The sequence below is a fragment of the Hippopotamus amphibius genome, chromosome 8 (assembly GCF_030028045.1).
Source record: "Hippopotamus amphibius kiboko isolate mHipAmp2 chromosome 8, mHipAmp2.hap2, whole genome shotgun sequence".
NCBI classification, from domain to species: domain Eukaryota; kingdom Metazoa; phylum Chordata; class Mammalia; order Artiodactyla; family Hippopotamidae; genus Hippopotamus; species Hippopotamus amphibius.
Genome location: NC_080193.1, coordinates 140,392,596 through 140,416,792, shown reverse-complemented (window position 1 = coordinate 140,416,792; position 24,197 = coordinate 140,392,596). Strand labels below are relative to the sequence as shown.

Sequence of the window (24,197 nt, the reverse complement as noted above, 5' to 3'; positions counted from 1 at the left end):
CTTAAAGTTTAAATTAAAACAGCTTTAATGTTCTTAAGTGAAATGAAAATGAATGGAACACTTTTAGAATTAGTTGTAATTAAATAGCACTACTACAGTCATTATTGTTAGAATAAACTTTTGTTTTAGCAATTACTATATGGTATTGAATTTGGGGCTAAGACATAGTACGAATTATTAAACAGCTGTTCACTAAACAATGAGTTAAGAGTGAAATAATTTCCTAGGGTTTTAAAGAAACATCTCTGTACCTACAATAGTGATTTGTATAAGGAATATAAGGAATTTCATACTCTGGGCTATTACACTAATTTTTATGCCTCTGGGTGTGTAGTGCGTTCTCACATTGAATCTGGATTGGCGCCTTTGCTTTGGTGAACAGGACAGGAGCAGACCTGATGCAAGTGGAGGATTGACAAGTGCTTGGCTTTCTCTCTTGCTCCTTTGCTTTCACCATGAGAACAAGCCTGGGCCAGTATGGATGGAGCTGAGTCAGGCAATTGTCTCATTTAAGACCTCAACCGCATGACTAATCCTGACCTAATCAGCAAAACCATCTAGCCAGCCATGGGCTTGTAAGCAAGAATATATGTTTTTGTTATATGACAAGAAGTTTGGGGTGGTTTGATACACAACATTGTTGTTCAAGAGATAACTGATCCATACCTCAAATAACATAATTTTAGCTTTCTTTACACAATCCAATGGCATGGTGCCCTGTATTATACAACTCAGTATATTTTGGCATTTTATTATCTATTATCTAGTATCATTCAGAATTAATAAAAAATATTTGACCTTGACAGACACAGATAATTGTTATTCATGGACAGTTTTAAATGTACATTAATCAATTCATACCCACGGTGACCTGACAAAACAGTAAACAACAAATTACTTCTTTGACTTAACATTTTTTTCTTCTCTTTTTTAAAAATAAAGAGAGAGATGTATGATTTGGCTTTCTTGCCAAAAAACCCAGATAGTTAGCAGCATTTCTTAGAGTTGAACAGGATTCACAAAAACAGAATATGTGATTATAGAAATTAAAGCTTACCTTTTCAAAAATCATCTTTGTTTTGATATAGAAAAAGCAACAAACAAACAGGTAAATGAACAGTTGTTGGATAGACACAGATGATTAGAGCCAGCCGGGGAGGGAAAGAACAGACAGCTAGATCAACGACTGATGAGCGTACACACATTGCTTCCTCACCTTCTGTAAAACAGGCCTCCGGCTCCAGAGATTCTTCAGGTTCAACCTCAGGTTGTTCTCCCTCAGCGGGAGCTCCTATATCAACTGTGCTGCCTTCAGATGAACTAGTAGTTGCATTTAGCTTCTGAAAATCAATTCCACAGAAAAGCTTTTAAAATATTTTCTTTAATCTATAATATAAAAATTCCAAAGGCGTGCCCTTAAGTCTTCTGCATTCATATCCTTGATCTGCAATTTAAGAATATCTTAAACACGATGCCAGTCCGCTTTAGGAGAGGTGGGGGGTCACAAGATTAGATACAGCACCACAGCATTTTTTTTTTCCTTTAAAAATATGGTGCTAACAACTTAAATAATTTTTGATTAAGCTCCTGTATAGAGAGAGATTCTGAAATAAAATCATGCAGAGAGCTTATGTAAGCTGCCAGAGTAGTATGGTGGTCTGTGATCTTGCTTTTGTAAATTAGTTTGCAAATGGTCTAGTTTGTTTTATTCTAAAATTGTGACCCAACCAACAAAAGCTGCACAAGTTTATTTTCATGTCAAATGCAGAAAAGATTTCATCAAATGCACATAAACAGCAACAATCTAAATTTACCCACTTTTCATTGACATGAAAACATATACCACTGGTTGTTATTAAATATATTCTATAATTTTCTATTCTGAAAAGAGCAGCACATTGTTAGCTTTATAGCAAGAGCTGATATTTTGCATTCTCTTTGGCCAATGCACTCCTGTGTTTCATTGTGCATTTGGAAACTACTTGTTACTCTGGCACTCTTACCTCTCCGGTTAATAAAGGCAAACAATGAATCTTTGGTTGTTGTTTTGTTTTCCTTTAGGTTAAATCAAATACCACCAAAAGAAAAATATAGTAGAAAGATGTTTTAAATCTTGAAATGCAACAAACTTTAGCCAGGTCAGGTCGTTCACGAGATCAGCATAAATGAAGGGATCCAGTCTTTAACCTGGTCTTAAAATGCTGCAGGAATGACACAGGGCCAGGTATGAGTGCCACATGGAATCAGAGTAGTTTGGGCCACAGCATTCTCAGACCTGTTACAATGTTATTACCATTAGTGCATAACATTAGGAAATGGCTGAGCTGCTAGGAGCTACTTTATAAAGGGGATGAGGTAAGCACATGATAATAGATGTTTAAAATAGATGTTGTAGTCAGTACTGGAAACATTTTATTTATATTTGGGCTAAGGATTCTATGAATTTCCCGATGAAGCTGGTTCCTTTCTTTTCTGAAAATAATTTTCTTTATGTAAAATATTTCCTTGGCATAGTGGTGCTGATAAAGTAAAAATATACATGTATGCTATAGATAAGATTGAAAATGTTTTTGTATGTGTAATTTAACAATACCAATGATAGAAGCATAAATATCATATATGTCTCCTCCATTAGAACTAGTTCAGGATTATTTTAAAATCCAATCAAACTACTTAAATCAAGCATTATATATTATAAGGTGCCTGAAGTTTGATGATTTCTTTTTCTACTCACCAAGTATATCACAATACTAGACAGATACTCAATTGTAATGTCTTTATTGTTAAAATGTGAATATATTTTGTTTTAAGATGAAATTTTACATTACTTTTTCTAATTTCCTATCCTTCGTCTTCTGACTGGACTTTTTCTCTGGTAAATGTAGCTGTGTTTACAAATATGTAATTGACTAAGAAATGGCTAAATTATCCTATCAATCCCATCCATCTGATTCACATGAAGTGCTTACATATCAGGGACCTAAAATTACTGATTTTATGGTTTGCTGGATGTTGAAACATGACATAGGTGATCAAAATAAGTGAAGCTTGGTCATGTCTAATCTAATGTCAAACAGCCCACAGTAACAAATGGAAAACATTCCTCTTAGGAAAAAAGGTCACGCTGCAATTATAGATAGGAGATAAATGAGGATGCGTATTCAGAGTGCCACACGATGGCAAATGACTGCATCAGAGCCTGCATCCGTGCTGGGCATATTACAGGTCAGGTGTTCAGTCAACATTCTCCTTAAAAAATGAATAAATGAATGAGCTTCCTCATAACCGAATGAAGGCTAGTCCTTGACAGTGATTGGAAGAAGTCACCAAACAACAAATTCTAGGGACTCATGGTTGAAAATTTTCGAGAGAATCTCTGTAACCTCAACTATAATGCCTTTCATTTAGTGCAGTGTCTTAGTACTGAAATAAAATTAATAGATATCGTTTTAATTGAAGCCAAATATTTATATATTTAAAGGTCAAATCATTACTTTTTCTAAAGTGCAACATAAAAGTATTTTGCTTTTCTAGAAGATGTATCTCACCATACTTAATCTTTCAAAGCAAAGATTATGCTTTTGCCATCTCTACATCCCTAGGACCTATCACCAATGTCTGTGTTTAACAGATGTTCATAGAGTAAATGAATGAATGACCAATGCATGGACTCTTTTACTCCACCACTAACTACTTCTAACACCTCCTGTCTAATACTTACTTTCACATTCAAGGGAATACATATAATATTCTCATGTAAGTACAGAGAAACACAAATCCTTCAAGATTCTAAATTGTGTAAATAATGACCAACAACCCTTAGAATTTGAAGTGCTGTCTAAACACAAGGCTTGCAATTAATCAGACCTAAGATCAGATTATGAAATAAAGTGTACTTTAACTCTGCAGTCAGGAAAACGAAGACTGACTCATTTTGATAATGTTTTCCCTCTTTCTACTCTATGCACGTGAACCTACAGTCCCAGCAGTGAATGGAGCCTCTCTAAAGAAAGGCACTGTGTCATCCTTCTCCATTCTCCCCCTGATGTGGAACAGCACAGAATCTACCTGTCACATGTATTACTTGAATACCTTTACTTGGTTTACAAATAAAAAATCTAAGGTGCACATTAATCCTCAACACCAACCAATCCAGGGTCTAATTAGAGAAAGAAATGTGGCTCTGATCATCTTGTCAAAAGTCACACTGCGTCAGTACTAGACTCGAGGTCTTCTGTACCCCCACTTTGCTAGCATTTCCTAGAGAATTTCTTTCATGATTCATACGATAAGCCAATCTTTATCAATTTAAAATATTTAGTAGATGTAATATGTAATTAAACATTGTAGGTTCAAGATAGTGTTGGGATAGTGTTGATTCCCATGTTTCATGACCATGAACTTAGTTTGTTATATTCATATTTTTATATGTATTAATGTAGAGTGAAGCTAAATATACACTGGGATATTTCATAAACAAAAGTTTACTTTAAACAATGAGCCTGAGACACAGGCAAGAAATTCTGATTTATAAAACCTTTCTTGATAACATCAATTCAATGACTTTCTTAAAATCACATGAGGCAAATACCATAATATTATAAAATATGTTGACTAAAACAGTTAATATGTATAAAGAGCCTATAAAAACCAAATGAATCAAATCAAGAATATAAAACTCTTCAGTTTCAGATAAGGTCATAATTATGATTAATTTTAACTACAGTACAAATTCACCAATTAGAATTGTCAAATATACATCATTATATGGAATTATTAGTACTCATATACTCAAAAGAAGAATTTTCAAGTAAAGATCGTTTGTAAATTCTCTAATCTATGTATCATTCACTGCAAAATGTCATGTGAGTTAAGAAACTAATATATTAACTAGTTAGAAATAGAACCAGTTTTTTATTTTCAAGTTCTATTCTTCCCTTTGGTAAAATTTAGATGTTTAGACCCCCTTTCTATTGTCTGTGCTTACTTCCTGGAAGACAAGTGGACTGGATGATATCGTTATAACAGGCCTTCCCTACTCATATTTTAAGAAAGTATGGATGTTCCCCCAATGTCAGGATAGTCAAGAGATCAAACAGGAATAGTGAACTGTTATTTGCTATGCCTGGTATTAGAAATCATTTATTTTCAGGTGGAAATGTTAGCTGAACTTTTTTTTTTTAGTGAAAATTTCATGTTACAGGGCTCTTACTATTGAAAATCTGCTGGATTCCTCTAAGTACTCAGTAATTATAACACAGTCATAGGAGTTAAGCAGGGCAGAATCATATTTTGCTTAATGATCTAATAAATAAATATCAATAAATATCAGTCACACAATATTTCACTTCGTATTTTTAAACACTATTCTTCTAACTTTTACTTTCCAAACTATTATTAAACATCTACATACCAAACTCGTAGTCCTTCCTTCAGAAAGTAAAAGTATTTTTGAAAATAATTAATCACAACAGAAAAGAGGAGAGAAAACATCACTTCTTTTTAAGTTTTTCAAAGGCACACTTTCTTTTCTCATTATGAAGTTAAGATATATTTTTAAGAAAATGTAATTAGTAAATATTGTATATAATTTGGGAAAAAAGTATATTCTAATCTTAGTCAATAGAAGAAACTGGGTTTTTTTTTAAAAAGAAATAATTCAAATATAGATTAAATCAAGTATTCCATATCTAACTATTTTGTCACCAAGAATGGCAATCCTTTGTTTCATAGGGATCCTAATTCTAATCTGTACTTAAGGAACTCTAGGTCATTTTACGTGAAAAATTAACATCGAAACAATGAAAGAGATGGTTATGCTTACTTCGGGATAGGCCTAAGGCCAAAGTGACACATTAATACTAGAAAGGAATTGCTCTTCTTAGTAAGGAAGGAGGCAAAATCAAAACTGTCATTATCATTTTACTACATTATCCAGATAATCATTTTTGTCTTTATAATAGATATGTTATAAAATTCTATAATCCATAAATAGCAGGGTCTAAAATATCTTTCTTGGGATGGCAAAAATAACCCTATATCATGCTGACCAATCCCTCAGCAGATTACCAGTGCCCCAAAGACACAAGTTTGGTCAATTTTGTTCTCACATTAAGGATATTTAGAGCTTTTAAAATCCCTTAATCACTATCCCACTGAAAAACTTTCCCTTGAAGACTATACATTCTCCAGAATAAAATTATAGATAGGTTTCTATTGAAACCATTCTACCATTGCTTAGCCAAACCTTCTCTATACATCCTTCTCTCCCTTCCTACCCCTGTATTGGAATTGAGTATACTACTCTTTTAGGGAGCAGACAATGTTTTCTGGTCAGAGACATGTTTAAGGAAGTTGGAAACTAATAATGTGCGGGTGAGAATAAATGAAGTCTACGTAGTTTGTGTTCCACGGCACTTACCCAGTTAAATCTCCTAAATACTGGTAGACGGTCTTCCTGATTGTCACCTTCCCTCATGTACCTTTCTACACAGGAACTTGGAAAATGATACTCAGAGAACAAGAAAATTAACCTTACCTCTTTCTAAGAAACGGGGAAAAAACAAGCCGTTATCCTAAGGAGTCAAATCTCATACTTTTCTGGAGAATTAATACATAATAGGAAAAAAAAATATTCTCTCTAGTCCCCATGTATACATTTTGAGTATGTACCTGTGTTTAGTTATGAGCATTTTTTTATCTTGGCTCTCATTTTTATATGACCAATGATATTGGTCTCATTCCTCCAATATGTAAGGCATTATCTTTCATGAATGTAGAGTGACAGTGATTGAATATTTTGTTTCAAAATATAAAAGAATGCTCCCAAAATGGCATGATCATCGCTCCTTTCAAAGACCCAAATATGCTTACATTAGGGTTGTTTTATGGTTTTAACGGCAGAAGGAGAGGAAACTACATCTAAGTGACAAAGCATTTAATTAACATTTCTTGAAAAAAATTAAATTGGGTGGAGCAATTTGATTAATATATTTTAGCACAAAACTGTGATTTCAACATCAGGAAATCAAAGGTCCTCCAAATGGAGCCCGTAGAAAGGTGCTACACTCACTGGCTTAGTTGCATTACTAGGAGGTCCCTTCTAGGAATGCAATAAACACGAAAGGAGCAAAAGCTCACATTGATTCTCTTCCTAAATGAATTTGCAGTGCATAATATATTTAAATAATATTCTTCAAGAGAAAGTTTCCCAGCAGGTCTGGGTGAAATAAAGGAGGGACAAAAACACAAAATATAAAGGAGCTACACGATGAAGAAAGTGGATTCCAGATCTTTTTTCAGAATAAATATACATACCACCTATAACTAACTTTCTTTCTTTCTTTTCTTTCTTTCTTCCTGTACAAAAGAAATCTATTTCCTTTTCTTTCATTCTCAGGAGTTTTAGGGGTAAAAATCAACAGATTCTCCAAAGGAATTATATTCTAAATGCAAAGTACTTTTGGTCAAGTGTTAAATAGAGATATGCCATTTTCTTTGAAATGAAGCAGATAAAAATTGTACCCATGATGCTAGCAGCCGAAACATAACATTCCAGTGCATTTACATTATTATCACATTAAAACATCCTTCAGGAAGTTTGCACACGAATAAGGGATTGCTTTAATTTGCAGATTACCCTTCAAAAAAATTTAATATGACACTGAACAAAAAGTTACCAACAAAGTACACTCATTGGGGCTTTATTTATTTAAGAAAAGGGCAGGGGAGGGAAAGCTTTCTGCAAGAGTTTTTCAAAGAGTGCCTTATATTTCTCCTTTAGACCCTTAGCACATTCAAAACTCTGCAACGTTAAATGGTAATTATATAATCCATAAAGGCATGCACTTTTACTTTTCACTGAATGTAATTTCTATTAAAATTTATGTAAGAAAGTTAGCAGCTAACTCATTTTTTAAAAAAGTTAGAGTTGCCTGACCATGCTTTATGACTCAGCATAAGAGCAGCTGTGCACGTTTTTATTTTACTGCCAATGGATGGGCAAGGAATGTAGCTGAGTAACATGCAGGCCAGTCAAAATTCATTTAGAAACTAATTATATTTATATATGTACAACTTGCTTGAGTAACCTGGGTAAAAGTGGTGGCACGAGACTCTGGCTGGTTAAAAAACACCAGAGCTGCATTCTTGATGGCTCCAACTTGATTTTACCCCTGTGAGAAGTAAGAATGGTAAGCAGTGAAGGTCACCATATTGCACTAGTAAATTTCACTTTGAAAAATAATCATTCAAGCATGGCTTCAACGTTATTAAAACTCTATAAGAAAAATCAATCATTCGAAATCACAAAGTGTGAAAGGAATTACATTATATACAGTCTAAATAACACGAGTTAAACCACATAATTATGATATGTATTTAAAATGATATACTCTAGATAATCTACAGAAAGCTGTCAAAGAATCACACAAATTTGGCAAAGATAAAATAGAAGAGGATTTAGTTCAAACACTTAAACAACCTCTGGGTCCACTTGGTTAGTCTGCCCTATAAAAAGGAGTTCATTAGGCACTCCAAAAATTTAAAGGTGCTCCATTTTTTCCTTTAATTTTTCAAATCATTTTAAAAAAAATCAATAAGCCTATTCCATTTATTAATACTCCACATGTGATATCTAACAGCACAATCCAATCCTACCAGCTAAGAAAATGACTAAACAAAACTAACTTGAAGGAAGAACACTAAAAAGATATCTCAGGTGGGAATATTAATAATTCTTGAATATTTATTTCAGTTCTCTTTTGTTTTCTAGTGTAGAGTTACCAGCTAAAATACCAAAAGATTAAAACCTGCACATAGTCCCTTCCTAGACTATTGCTCTACTCTTATTTGTTTATGAGTTTATATTTAGGAAGTTTGATATAAAGCCATAATGGTAAATTTCACCAAATAATACATTTTAACACACAAGTAACAATCTCTATGTTAGGGAAGTATTAAAAGGTCTTCACAGCTAAAGCAATAAAATAATTCTGTCGACTTTCAACTTGCAGATCAGTTCTCTGCCTCCAATTCCAAAGTATTGACTTCATATAAATTATTTTGGAGTACTTAAGCAGAAAACAGATGAAAAAGCTTAATGATAACAAAAACTGGGAAGAGAGTTTGGATTTTTCCTACTATGAGCCCCACCTTACTAGATATTTCTCTAACGTCAAACACAATGGTTTGAGACAGGGCAAGATATCTGCTTGTTTGGAGAAGTCTGAGGCTTTAAAATTTCAGAATATCAAGACGACTGGATGTCACGTTAACCATAACTCAAAAGATACTCAGACTTAGCCAAAAGTTTAAAATCACTCATGGCTCCAACATTTGATTCTTCGTAAATCATTCTTAGTTAATATAACACCCTAAAATTAAACATACATAAAAATAAAAATTGACTTCCCTTACTGTAAGGGAGATATTTACTATTAGGTATAATGTCAAAATAATGAGAGGAGAATATATATCAAAATTTAATGACCCAATTCTGTTTTCTAAATGCTGACCTCAGTTTCGAAGTAACATACAATACCAGAAATTATGCCCCATTCTTTCAGCATAGCCCAACCAAATACGCTTATCAAAAATTTTATCAACTAGATCTTAAGATATTATTCAGTTTTAAAATAATGATCTTATTAGTGAACATTTCAGTTCAACTAATTACAGCAATTATTTGCCCTAGGCTATAAAGTTTTATAATTTCTCCCTTGAATCCTATCTGTTATTTTGTGAAACTAGTAGCTATGGCCTTGTTACCTATATGCTAATTTTAGTACCTATATCTGAACTTTCTCTGAATTTCATGTTTAACATCTACTTCTACCTAATCACTGAATTAACAGTACTACCTATCTCACAAACAAGAACAAATGGAAATAGCACATTCTTCAGTAACTTTATGGAACAAATATAGGAATACTGATTAAAATATCTAAGGTTCCTTTCTTAGAAACATATTTTTGCTCATAATTTTATGAACTGATCTCTAATTTTTGTGACTTTGTTACACTACTGAAATTGTATCCTTCAGTGTCTCAAACTCCCTCAAATCATCTTTCTTAGGATGAGAATAGTTATAGAGGTCCTTCTGTTCCCTGACAATCAATTCAAATGACAAAATAGAATGAATCTTTGTTTTTTGTTGTTATTTTTAATTTGTTTATTCAAGCTTTAACTGCTGGGAATACTGCCTTCATTTTTGTGTAGTTAAACAAACATTAAGATTTTAAATTCCTTTTTCTCTTTATTCCCAACTCTTTGTTTATTAACCTATAAAAAAACCAAGAACACACCCTGGTATTTATAGTCTTCTAGTAAATCAAAGAATTCTTTAAACTACCAAGACTCTTACCGTAGTTGGTAAATTTAGAATTTTACATTCTATAACATATCAAAGCTTTTTGTTTGTTTAGACAGCATGCACTGGGCTCAGTAGGGTTGAAAATATTTTCAACCTGATTCCTCATAACTACTATCACTTCCTTTAAAAAATTGTTTACTTCAGGAAACATGAAACTATATGTAAATATCAAGCTAAGATCCCAATCATACTTCCATTAATAAATATGCCTGTGAAAACTAAATAAGAAAACACTTTACAAATTATTCCATAAGAGCGAAGAATGCAGCAAAATGAGAATTGGAACTGCCCTCTCACCAAGTATTTTTCTAGTACATACCAAAAAAAAAACCATTGTGGGTGAATTATAAGGAAGAAAGTAGACAAACTGAGGCATTCTTCACCAATCAAAAATTATTTTAAATCCTTAAAAATTCATATTAATCTCTAAATATTAATATCATCAATAATTCAAAATGGTGACTATTTGAAAAAATGAGTCAATATATCATTTGGCTAGCTATATATTAATGTATTGTCAATTTATCACCAATTTTGCTACAGAAATTGTATCTATAGATATTTCCTATTTTCTTATAGAAAGAAAATATGATTTTTAAAAGTCTAAGAGTTTAAAGCATACGTAATACCAACATATCTTCTTATGTAGAAACTCCTACCTCTTTGCTTTCCTCCATATCTGACTCACTGCTGAATTCTTCAGTATTTAAATTTTCAAAGTCAGATTCTCCGACAGCAATTGGTACAGTCACAGTGAGGCTGGGGTTGTTTATAAAGGACATGTAATCACTTTCATCCACGACATATTTTTCTACACTGCTGCCTATGCCACTGGTCGTTCCATTTCCATCTTTGAGATAATTGAGGTCTTTGCCTATTTCTATGGTGGTATGGTTGGAAATACAGCTGTCTTTTTTGTTATTTAGATCTTCAAGAGGTTTAATTTCATCTAAAGCTTTCTGCTTTCTAACAAAGGCTTTCTGAATAAATTCACGTATTTTTCTTTTAACGTAATCAATTCCTTTCTGCATCCTTCCCACAGCAATCTGGAGGTTGTTCATTTCGTTATCATCGTCCGTGGCGGCAAGATTGTCAGAACTGAATGAGCTCAAGAGTAAGGCCAGGAAGAGGTTCAGAACCTAAAACACAATAGGAAAACTGGTGATCAAAACATCCCGTTGTTTCTATTGCTCCGAACTGTAAATTTTCCAAAATTGTTCTTACACCTCACTTTTTGCTAATAGGTATTCTTTCTCGTTTTTGATAAACTCTCCTGGAAAAAAAAGGTGAGTGAAAATAAACACCTGGCCAAGAAAAAATGATATTATTGCACTATTTCCTTTTTAGTCACTGCAAAATTACTGAAACCACTGTTGCATAAAACTTCTATATTAAATTCAATTCCAAATGAAAAAATTTAGCTATCTAGATAACTACACAGTGAAAAAGAAAAAAATGCTTTATTTGGGACGTTAAGTATTTCCCCCATGTAACCTGGGTTTTCCAGGACACTGACAATTTATTATAATTTTGTTCCTAAAACCAAAGATGATTACAACATATTTAAATATGATTTTATTTTTATGTGTTTGTACCAATTTTTGCACTTTAGATAACTTTTCAATGTAGAAAAAATATATACCTACTGCTAGATCAAAAGTCCCAGTTTTTGGTTCAGAAAATCATGACCACTAGATTTATACAGAGGTTGGGAATAACTATAAAGAAATGGCTCTATAACCACTAATTAGCCTATAACTTGGGTCTCCAAAAATAGTACCCACTGATATGAGTGAGTGAAAAGATTTGTGACCATAAACCCACTGTGTACACTCAAAAAGAGGTAATTTATTAAGGAATAGAGCACTCCCACGGCATAAGACCAAGTAATATAACTGTTTTCAGAATTTGATTGATAATGTTCATGAGTCCCTGACTATTCAAGCAACAACAACAACAACAAAAAAGGATACAGCCCTGAAAGGGTCCAAAGAAAAAAGTAGGCAGTACAAAAGAGGAATCCTAGGAAAAATTTTAAATAAAACTCCAATGAAAAGGAGGCTGCATTCTTGCCATATTCCTATCTTTCCAATAAGCTAATGAGGCTCAGAGTTCCTTTGTCTAATCAGTTAGGAGTTAGTCTAACCTTTCTTACCAACCTTTCTTACCAACAAGAACTGTGCGTAATTCTGTGCGTCTATACTCATAGCCTTCAATTGCTATACCGTGGCTGCCAGTATTCATACTAAGACCTGCTCCTTTACATCTGGAATTTACCAATAAAGTTCTATTTTACTTTGATTTGCCTTGGATTTATTATTTGGATGAAAAAAATAGATGAAAGAGAAAAAAACTAAATGCTACATTTTGGGTTTTATCCATTAAAAAACTGAATTTTGTTACCGTTAATTGTTTTCTAGATTTAATTTCTTAAGGTTTATTAATGAACTGTCCTTTCCTATTAGGAACTTTTTCTGGACAAATATCAATCAGCCTTCCCAGAGTGAGATCCAGCTTATAATTCCTCTTCAAAGCATGGGAGCAGGTATCTATTTGTGTCATTTATTGTTATATCTATATGGCCTGCTCCCCTTTCTCTTTAGAATTATAGCGTTAGGTAAGAATCCAGTTTCTGTCAATTTTCCCAGTGCTAAGCTTACAAGATTGCTGTAAGGATTCAATTAAAGAATTCATGTGGCTCTCACAAAGCTACTGGCACATGGTAAACCCTTGATAAAGTTTAGCTGTTATTATCACTGTTACTATCATGCAACCTACCCTCTATTATACTATCATTCAATTTATCTTTTCTTCTTAGAAATGTTTGTGTGAGCCAAGCTCATCTCTTTTTCTAGACCTCCTTTGTTACCACAGGGTATCAATCTGAATAACAACTGACCAAGGTGGTGGGTGTGATCAAAAGCAATTTAAGGGAATACAGTTCAACTAGCTTACTCAGGGACTGAAGCCTGGAAGCCTGTTTCACACGTGGTCAGGGACAGACCGGATAGCTCCTTGAGTGAAACTGACTCACATGTCCCCCAGTCTTTCTAATATCCATTTGGGTTTCAAGATTGAAATATATTGTGTGTATCAATACTTTCTTCTGATTTCTTCCTTCCTTCCTTCCTTCCTTCCTTCCTTCCTTCCTTCCTTCCTTCCTTCCTTCCTCTCTTCCTCTATCTCTTTCTCTTTTTCTCTCTTTCTTTCAGCTATGCTGCACAGTATGCGGGATCTTAGTTACCCTGACTAGGGATCAAACCCGTGCCCCCTGCAGTGGAAGCTCAGAGTCTTAACCACTGGGCCGCTAACAAAGTCCCTCCATCCTGATTCTTAATTGGTGAGAAGAACCCAGAACTTCCACGTCCCTCCTGTGTGCTAATGCCCCACCTTCACTTAGAGATAGAGGAGACTGGGGTGGCTACCTCTGGAAGTGGTAATCTTCAAAAAATTGTATTCTCTTTCCGCAGCTCTTGTCTTGAACCTATAAAAGGATTTCTGGCCATAGTGTTACAAAGCAAGAATAGCCCAGGGAAAAGTAGTCTGTGGCCCGACCTCTGTCTTGTCTGTGGACTAGGCAGTGATTACTCACACCTCTTGTGCTCAAGCACCATACAGAATTTTATGTGTGTTAACAGGAGGTTGTGTCCGCTCGTCTTTGGGAGACATTACCCTTTCTGGTGAGGATGAGAAGGAAGAATCGTAGGAGGTAGTGAATCAAGTTCAGTCAGTCTTATTTAAGCAAATGTGATATGAACACATTTCCTTAACAGTGGTAAACATGGCAGATATTATTACTAACTTAGTTACTCCAGAAAAACTATCAAAGATAGCACAAAAGGTGGAATATTTTTTAACATAATAAAAAAAAAGGAGAGTCTCTAATTTTTTTAAAAAAGGTACAGAATTTAAATTTATGCTAATAGATGGAAATTATTTTGTAGGCTATATCTTTTTATGCATATATAGCAATCCAAATTAATATTAAATGTCATCCATAGATATGGATACTTTCTAAAATTTTCTTTTCAACTTGAATCCTCTGTACAGTTAGAGAGGTGTGTCTTATTTCAGTAAACTAATAGGTGACGTGACATGTTGAGTTTCTTTCTTTTTAAATTCACTCTGTGTTTTCTGGCTACATAAATTCCACCAAAATCCCACTCGCTCATTGTCACCTTCCTGATAAAAAGCCAGCTTTGAATTGCCTACAGGAAAAATCCAATTTTGTTATGCACAATCAGCCTTTTCATAAATTAAATTCTACACAGTTTGGCCCCAAACTTACTTTCTACTGTTCCCACTATGAATTCTCTGTTGCTTGTGTCCAATCTGGTCACTCATTGTTGTCATAAAGCGTTCTGTTCTCTGTCTTTTATTCTCTTCTTCCAATGTATGCCAAATATATAAATGAAATCAAATCAAATCTAAAATACAAAACTATGACCTTTTCTTTGTTTCTCTTCTATGTAACCCTATGACTGTTTCTTTCTGTTCTTTGCATTCTTGCGCTTTTCCAAAAGCAAGCAAGTTGTATCTGGAATTGTAGTGGCTTTAATGTAAAGCTACAGAGTAATTCCCTGGTGGTCCAGCGGTTAGGACTCCATACTTCTACTGCACAGGGCAAGGGTTTGTCCCTGGTGTGGGAACTAAGATCCTGCATGCTGTGCAGCATGGCCAAAAATATATATATATAAATATATATATATATTTATATAAATAAATATGTATATAAATTATTTGATACTCTTCCTTTCAAAAGTTAAAGCCTAATCCCTTCTTCTTAAGTGTGAGTTCTTTTTAGTGACTAGCTTCTAATAAATAGAATATGGCAGAAGTGACAGTGTGTGACTTCAAGATGAGAACATAAAGAGGGCTTTCTCCTTGCCCTTTGTTTTGTGTCACCTGCTCTGGGAGAAGCCAATTGCCGTGAAGATAATCAAAACCCTATGGTGAGATACACGTGGAGAAAAACTGAAGCCTTCTGCCAACAGCTGACAAGGAGGAATTGGGACTCCTACCAACAGCCAACGAGAGTGAGCCTTCTTAGAAGATGATCCTCCAGGCTTAGTCAAGATAACTGAGTTCCCTGCCAACATCCTGAGAGCAACCTTATGACAGACCCAGAGCCAGAACCATCCAGATAAGCTGCTCCCAAATTTCGGACCCACAGAAACTGTGAGATAATTCAGAAATGTTTATTGTTTTAAGCCACTGTTCATATTTCTGGATTGTACACTGTTCATTCTTGTTTTTATTTTAAGAAGAGGTGAGAATTATCTAAGCTAATACTGAGGAGGTTGAAATCTTGGGATAAATAGAATTAAATGATAATCTTCTGGTTTTGTTTTCTTTTCCCTTCCTTTTTCTCTTCCTCTGGGGAATTGGACGTTAGTTTTATGTGAAAGGATATTAAGTCTATAAATTGCATACTTTAAAATATTGGTTATGATTATTCCACTGGATTGGGGACTAATCAAGCACCTTAGTATAATAACTTTATATTTAAAGGGTAAGAGCCTGATCCCTCTCACAGAATCTATTGTCCTTTCTTCCCCAACCAGTGGGTCTACTCTTCTCTGGCTTGGGACAGTTTCTCTCTCTTCTCACCAAGCTAAATTTTATACCTCAGTAAAGATACTGCAGGTCTGAATTCCTTGACAAAGTCTTCCCTGATCATCCTTGACATTGTAAAGCAATGTTTCCATCTTGTGAACTTGACATATAACACTTCGTTTTCACATTTTTTCATTTACTAGTTCCTCCTTTTACTCCTGTTTAAGTAAATGTCATATTGCTGTGCCATATATATCTTTTATCATCTTTCCTGTGTCTCCAGGACTCCGTAGAGACGTGTTGGATGTGGTTCATTTTACACAGAAATGATAACAAGTGATTCTTGAATCAGTGTTACTTGTTCATACCAGTTTCCAGGCAACAAATACCTTATGTGCTTTTAATGGACTGAGGTGATCACTATTTTTTTTTAACTCCAACTTGTAGAGAAGCCAAATTTGAAACACTTTCAAGTGATACTATTGATAGTACTTATAAATAAAATGAATGACTGTTCTTCATAGTACTTCCACGCTTTAGTACAAGAGCTAAAAGATAAAAGCCAAAAATGGCCCTCTCCATGGAATAATAAGTACAGACATGAAGAATAACTTCGGTTCAAAAGATATTTTAAGAGTTTATGTTACATGTCAATTACAGCTCAATAAAACTGGAAAAAATAAAAATAAAAAATAATGAATAAAGAAATATTTAAAAAGAGTTCATGTGGATTTCAATAGTCTAACCTATACCTGACTCCTGCCATCATGAAAAATTGAAAATTGATTTTAAAAAAAACATACAAAACATTCCTCAGTCAAACATAATTTTTCCTGGCTACATTATCTTTTACTGAAAATGAGAAAAATGTTTTACCACGTACCACTAGGTTTCCAATGACCATGACCATCATGAAGACAGTAAGGCACATGGTTTGACCAGCGACCTCCATGCAGTCCCACATGGTCTCTATCCACTCTCCACACAGCACCCGGAACACAATCAGGAAGGAGTGGAAGAAGTCGTGCATGTGCCAGCGCGGGAGCTCACAATCATTGGAGATCTTGCAGACACATTCTTTGTAGCTCTTACCAAAGAGCTGCATGCCGACCACGGCAAAAATGAAGACGATGATGGCCAACACCAAGGTGAGGTTCCCCAGAGCCCCCACGGAATTGCCAATGATCTTGATCAGCATGTTCAGGGTGGGCCAGGATTTTGCCAACTTGAAAACTCGGAGCTGGAAACAAAAGCAAGAAGGCCATTACTGCTCTGCATTCTGAAGAATCTGTGTATTTGTTTACAGGGGAAATCTACAGTGTCTCGATTTTAGGTGATGGATTATTCGTGTGCCAAACTTATCTAGCAAATGTATTAGTTTGTTACCATGGGATATTTTTCATTCTGAAATAGTCTATATTGTAAATAAAATAATTATACAGTTTTTTATTGTCCTTTAGAGAATAAGATTCACCAAATATGCCAGAATCTTACATAAGCATTTACACTATTCTTTTTGTTTTTCTGTAAGGAACTAGCCTATCTAAGATTAATGGTGATTAATTAGCAGAGACTGTTTCGGAGAAATAGAGGCTCTTATTATTTAAAAGCCCGAAGTGGATATATTTTTCAGTGTACTTGATATGTCATGCTGAAATGCACAAGTGAAAACAACATTAACACTTAAATTATATCAGGTACAAGAGAAAAACCAGCTCATTTCTTTAAATCTCTAGACTGCTTTGATCTTGCTATATCTTTAGCTTGCTGTAAGATTAGGCTATATTTTAAAGGAAATTTATTATATTCAAAGAAGAAATACTTGGACTTGAGTAAAAAGCTGTATTTTGTCAACCTTTATGTCTTCAGTGACTTAATTAATCATCTCATTATAGTATGGAAATGTCTCTCCACCACTGCGCCTGACACATTGGTTGTATTAGCCCATAGAAGCCTCTAGAGTACCATTTACCATTGAACAGCATCAGTATTTTATTTCTGATGCTTCAGTAAATGTCAGGCCAAGAGTAGTGCATTATTTAATGGCAACTAAGTGACCCAAAGGAGCAAATATGAGAACGAAAAATTTTAATTTATTCCCAGAGAATAATGACTACAAAAATGCCTGATATACTAAGCAAGACACTAATGAGATTATGCTTTCTATCTCCCCAAACTGCATCACATTAGCACAAAGGTTTACGAAGCTTTTTAAAAGTAGTTGCCCATATTTACTTGCTATGTAGTCATTGCTAATTTTTGTTTTGTTTTTCTGCATCCTTCTAGCTTCAAATTAGATCTGCAGCTATCTGTGAAGACTAGGAAAGGAAATCACAGCTCTGAGGATCTTAACACAAATTTTAAAGTGGTAAGGGAATTTCTAAACAGACTTCACAACAAAGTCTTGAAACTATCACCATTAAGATAAGTTGCCTATAGGAACTTGTCTTTACTAACTATATACAACCTCTGTTGTTTGAAAATAAATCACAGAAAGTTAGAGCCAATTCAAATAAACAGCACAATAAAACATATCAGACTTTAAACGGAAATGTGCCAAGTGATATTTTGTCTCTTAATTTTAAAAGATCCATAAACTTATGAAATATAAAGATCAAATTAAAGACCTTTTCTTTAAAATTAAAATATAACACAGGCAACTCTTCTCAGAGAGTGGATCTGGTGACTTCTTGACTTGGCTGAAGGAGCAGATGTATAGGAGCTCTGTCCTCTTTCTTTGTACACTCTACCCAGTCCCGGGTCTTGGCTTCTATAGGGGCAAAGTGGGCAACTCCATAATCCCTTGGCCTCTGGTAGAAAGATGAGCCCACCCAAAGCCCCAGCTAAGCCTTGTCACAGTTAAGCCAACCCCATACACCTGAGAGGTACGTATTGCATTGTTTAATTTGATTTGGGTTTATCTGTGACCTCCATTTTTTCTCTCCCCATTAGCCTTGCCTTTCCATTACCAAGGGGAGAACTACTGGCTGTTCATTCGAATAAACTTAATTTATGTATTAAGACTATGATGAAGGAGAAATTACCATCTGCTTTGTTAGAAATATGATCTAATAATATTAAAGCTATGGGAAATCTTGTAATTTTTACTAGAAAAGAGTAACAACTACTTAAATCATTTATAAAAATAGTGTGGTTACTCTCAGTTAATTTACCAGTCGAAATGATCGGAGAACTGACAATCCTTCCACGTTTGCCAAACCAAGTTCCATTAAACTAAGGCTCACAATTAAACCATCGAAAATATTCCAGCCTTCTTGAAAGTAATAATATGGATCCATGGCAATGATCTTAAGGAACATTTCTGCTGTGAAGATCCCAGTGAAGACCTAAGTGAGAAATGTTTATTACTTGAGTGAAGACTCTTGAAAGCATAAATAATTATTGAACAATTTAATTTACACCCAACAAATTACAATTCAAATTCTGAGTTTTAAAAATTGGTTTGGGTCCAGGAAACTAGCATCCTCCAATGGTTTGTATTCAAATCAATATTTAATTGTTTACTATACTTAAGGGCTATCAAGTGATGAAGAGTATGAGAATTAAGACAATACAATTAATATTCTTATTTTTATATTCTTAAGTGAAAGGTTCAGCTAACTCATTGTGGCCAGCTACCCGGCTCTGCCTCTGATCTCCCTAGCCCTCCAAAAACTCACCAACTGCTTACCTAATAGTTTGGTTCCCTCCCTTGGCCTTGCAGGCAAGGCTGGTGCTAAGAAGGCTTCATATTGGCTGTAATAAACAAGGTCACCACTAGCTCTACTGATGTTAAGGATGCTTTCAAAAAAAAAAAGTTTATTTTCCTGGCCCGAGAGAAGCAGCATTCTCTGTCCTCCATTTTCTTTCTCTACAACTATTTTAAATTTTCTCCTCCACGTGTCTTCAAATGTTTTTCTTTTTCCTCCACTCTCAGTACTTCTGTATCTCAGAGGTAACGGAAGTCAGCCAACTTGAACTTACTTAGTTTCCTTATAGCTACCAAATTACTTACATCCACACCATACTTTGCTTTTTTTTTTCCTGCTAAAAAATTAACGTCCCCGCTTAGCTATAATTTGTAGTTTCAACCTCTTCCTGCTTCTGACTGCTTCCTGTTGGGATTTTACAGGCAAATATAAATACTCAGTCCCTCTCCACCTTAAAACTACCACTAGCATCATAAAAGAAACTGTCCTTGCATTCTACTTCCCGCATTAGTTACCACCATCTGTCCCCTCCTCATAGCCGAACTTCTTTAAGTTTGTGTACTTATCCATACTCACTCGTTCCATTTCTTTAACTTACCCCATGACTGCCAGTCAGCACAAATTGCTTTGACAACTTCACCAATATAACCAACATCACCATTGATGAATTCGATTGAAATTTTCAGTAGTTACCTTGCTTGCCTCTTTACTTGTTTTTGACAAGAGTTTCTGTTCCTTGTTCCTTAAAATAGTTTCTGTCCTGGCTTCAGTGGTCCACATCTCCGTGGATACTTCTCAATTGCTTTTCTTCCTCCAACAAATTTTTCAATAGTGGATTTCTTCAGAGATCTTTCTGTCCTTGACCTTCTTAATCTAATTTTCCTTTTACAATAAATTTACATTTTGAGATCTATTTTTCCATTCAAGCGCATCTCCTGAGTTCCAGAACTACATCCCTATTTCCCTATTCATCACCTCCACTGGGTAACTATCTCACAGGTACCTCAAATTCAACAGGTCCAAAATTCACTTCATCACTTTCCCTGCCCAACCTTGCTTCTCTTCTGCCAACTCAGTAAATGGAATGACTCTCTACCTCGGTGGCCAACTCAGAAACATGAGAGTCTTGCTAACTTTTCCAAATATCTCTTGAATACTTCAAGTTGAAATTCACCCATGCATGTATTACCAGGTTTTCCTCCTTTTATTGTTGAGTAGAATGCTAATTGCTTATAGGATATTCTATAAATATTTAAATAATTTATAGCACTTTTTGTCTCCTTTCCAAGAAATCCTGGCCACCCCAATCACATGTGCTAATATTTTCATATATTTTACACTTACATATGCTATAAACCCTTGCTTTAAATAATCAGTTGTCTCTTTAAGAAATTAAGGGAAAAAACAATATTTTCTATTTACCCACATTTATTCATTTCTAGTGACCATCATTCTCCAATTTCTGCCTAATATTGTTCTTCCCGTTCAGCCTGAAGAACTTCCTTTAGCATTTCTTATAGCATAATTCCAGGGCAACAACTTCTTTAAGGTTTTGTTTATGTTAAAATTCTTTATTTCACACTAGTTTTTAATAGATAGTTTCACCATAGAAAAATGGTTTAACTTCTTTTTTTCTTTCTTTCATCAGGCCACTTTCTTATGTCCTGAACTGTTTCTGATGAGAAGTTAATCTCTTGTATATAATATTTTCTTCCAGAAGAAAATGTAAGTTTTCTTCTGGCTGCTTCCAAAAGTTTCTTTTGTTTTCACAGCTTGACTAAGATGTGCCCAATGTAATTAATTTCATGTTTATCCTTATTGATGGTCACTGAAATTTTACAATTTAATATTAAGGTGTCTGAGTTAATATCTTTCATCAAATTTGAGAAAGTTTTGGCCATTATGTCTTCGAATATTTGTTTTGTTCCATTCTCTCTCTTTTGTCCTTCTGAGTCTCCCTTATGCAAATATTAGACTGCTTGACGTTTTTTCTGCAGATTAGTGAGACAGTTCATGTTTCAAGTTTTTCTCTGCTATTCAAATTGGATAATTTCTATTGATTTGCTTCAAGTTTGACACTTTCTTCTGATATCTGCAACTTTCTTTTAAACTCATCCAGTGAATTTTTCATTTTAGAATTTGTACTTTTCAGTTCTAAAGTATCTAGATAATTCCTTTCTATAGTTTCCATTTTTTTTTCTGCTCATATTCTCCATCTGTTTATTCTTGTTGACCATTTTTCCTTCAAATTGTTAAACATATTTATAATGGTTCCTCTGAAGTCCTTTAATACTAATTTTAGTAATTCACTCATCTCTGGATCTGTTTCTATTGAGTAGTTTTTTTCTCTCAGCTATGAGTTACACTTCCCTATTTCTTCACATATCATGTAAATTTTTATGTGACGTGAATAATGTGTTGTAGAGAATTTTGATTCAATCACTTTCCTCCAATTATTTTCCTCTAAAAAGGATTGATTTTTGTCCTAGCAGGCAGTTAAATTATAGGTTGGCCACCTTGAAAACTTATGTTAGCTTGGTTTAATACTTAATTGGGGCACAGCTATTTTGGTTTGGTCTTTGTCCTAGCTGAATCTTCTGGTTCTGGTTGAATCTTCTATGTCTAAAAGACATAGACTTTTACTCCTAAAGCGTAACCCATCCGGGGCTTTAAAGAAAAGTCCAAAATCTTTGTTCAATTTCTCCATCTCAGTCAGCTTTAAATTCCAAACTCTGTTTGGACATATTCCCTTCTAATATATTTTTTTTAAACAATTTGTGAAGTATTGGTGTTAATTCTTTAAACACCTGGTAGAATTCACCAGAGAAACTATCAGGGCCTAGGCTTTCCTTTCTGGAAACATGTTTTGATTACTAATTCAATTTTTACTGGTTATAAGTTTTTTCATATTTTCTATTTCTTCTGGAGTCAGTTTCAGTGGTTTGTTACTTTTCAGGAATTTTTCCTTTTCCTCTAGGTTATCTAATTTGTTGGCATACAATCATTTATAGTACTCCTAATACTCCTTTTTATTTCTGTAAAATCTATAGTGATATCCCCTCTTCATTCCTGTTTGTAGTAATTTGAGGCTTCTCTCTTTTCTCTTGTTAAGTACAGCTACAGATTTGTCATTTCTGTTGCTTTTTTCAAAAAATCAACTTTTGGGTTTGTTGATCTTTTTTCCTGATGTTTTCCTGTTCTCTCATTCATTTCCACTCTATTCTTTATTACTTCCTTTCTTCTGCTAGTTTAAGGTTTAGTTTGCTCTTCTTTTTCTAGTTTCTTAAGATGAAGATATAGATTATGGATTTGAGGTATTATTATTATTTTTTTTTTACTATAGGCATTTACAATATAAATTTCCTTCTAAGCACTATTTCAATTTGGTGTGTTTTAATTTTCATTCATCTCAAAGTATTTTCTAATTTTTCTTGTGATTAATTCTTTAACCTATTGGTTATTTACAAGTACGTTTTTAATTTCCAGACATTTATACATTTTCCAAATTCCTGTTTATTTATTTCTAATTTCATTCTATTTTTGTGAAAAAAAATACTTTGATTTCAGTCTTTTTAAGTTTCATGAGGCTTGTTTTATGACCTAAGCTGTAGCTTATCCTGGGGAATATTCCATGTGTACTCGAGAAGAATGTGAATCCTGTCTATATGTTTTCTACTATCCATGATTTACCTCAAATACAAATCTTATCTTCCTTAACACACAAGACAAGTTCCACTTTCAATTGTCCTTTTGTTGTTCATGTCTTTCCAGCATCCATTCTCTCTTCTGATAATGGCAGACCTAATGTTCTTCTTCATAACTATATTCATTTACTCTGTCTCCAGTGGTAAGACATGGTTCTGGTTTGGCCAAATAAGGCATTCTAACCCTAGAATCAGATTAACTGACTGGCCTGGAAATGGTCGTGTAACTCCAACCAGGCCAATAATATTCAATTCTTGGGCTTCTGTTAGAACCTCTAGTTAGGAGGCACAATCCTTCTGCTTAAAGAGCTGTGTCAGTAGGATAAAAGTTGGGGTAGTATGTTGCCATCAATAGAATACCCAGCCAGAGTTGAAAGAAACACACTGGGAAAAAGTTGGTAAGAAGCTAACTTCCAGTGTCATTGATTGAGAACCTGAATCTAGCCAGATTAAAACCTGGAGTTATGCCCAAATGGACTTTAGTTACGTGAAGTAATGAATTATCTTTATTTTTGCTTAAGCCCATTTGAGTTGTTTCCTAATATCCACCTCCATAAAGCTACTTTTATCCCTTGCTCACTTTTCACAGATAATGTTGGAAGTGATTTCTATATGTGTGAAAAAATCTGGACTCCATAATGTTATTGTCCTTTCCTAAAGCACTGTGATTTTTGGCCACAGCTTAAAATAGTCTCTGAAATATCTTCTAGAGTCTCTGATATAATATTCAGAGCTTCCATTGCTCTGTCAATTTCTCATGGGTATAGTTTTCCCTTCATTTCCCACTGTGAAATGAAGACATTCATAATATGTACCTGAGACCTGACTTTGTGGGAACCTAGAAAGAGGGATTTC

At 34.3% G+C, this 24,197-nt stretch overlaps 1 protein-coding gene across 1 annotated transcript in view; it reads right to left on the bottom strand.

Moving 5' to 3' along the window:
- The window catches only part of LOC130858153 (sodium channel protein type 2 subunit alpha), a 147,458-nt gene that overhangs the window by 24,167 nt on the left and 99,094 nt on the right, over positions 1–24,197 (bottom strand). The window contains exons 15-18 of the mRNA XM_057744103.1: positions 19,102–19,275; positions 16,812–17,168; positions 11,032–11,511; positions 1,217–1,340 (exon numbers count right to left, since the gene is read on the bottom strand). Of these exons, the coding sequence (XP_057600086.1) occupies positions 1,217–1,340; positions 11,032–11,511; positions 16,812–17,168; positions 19,102–19,275 (1,135 nt within the window). The remainder of the gene's footprint in view (positions 1–1,216; positions 1,341–11,031; positions 11,512–16,811; positions 17,169–19,101; positions 19,276–24,197) is intronic.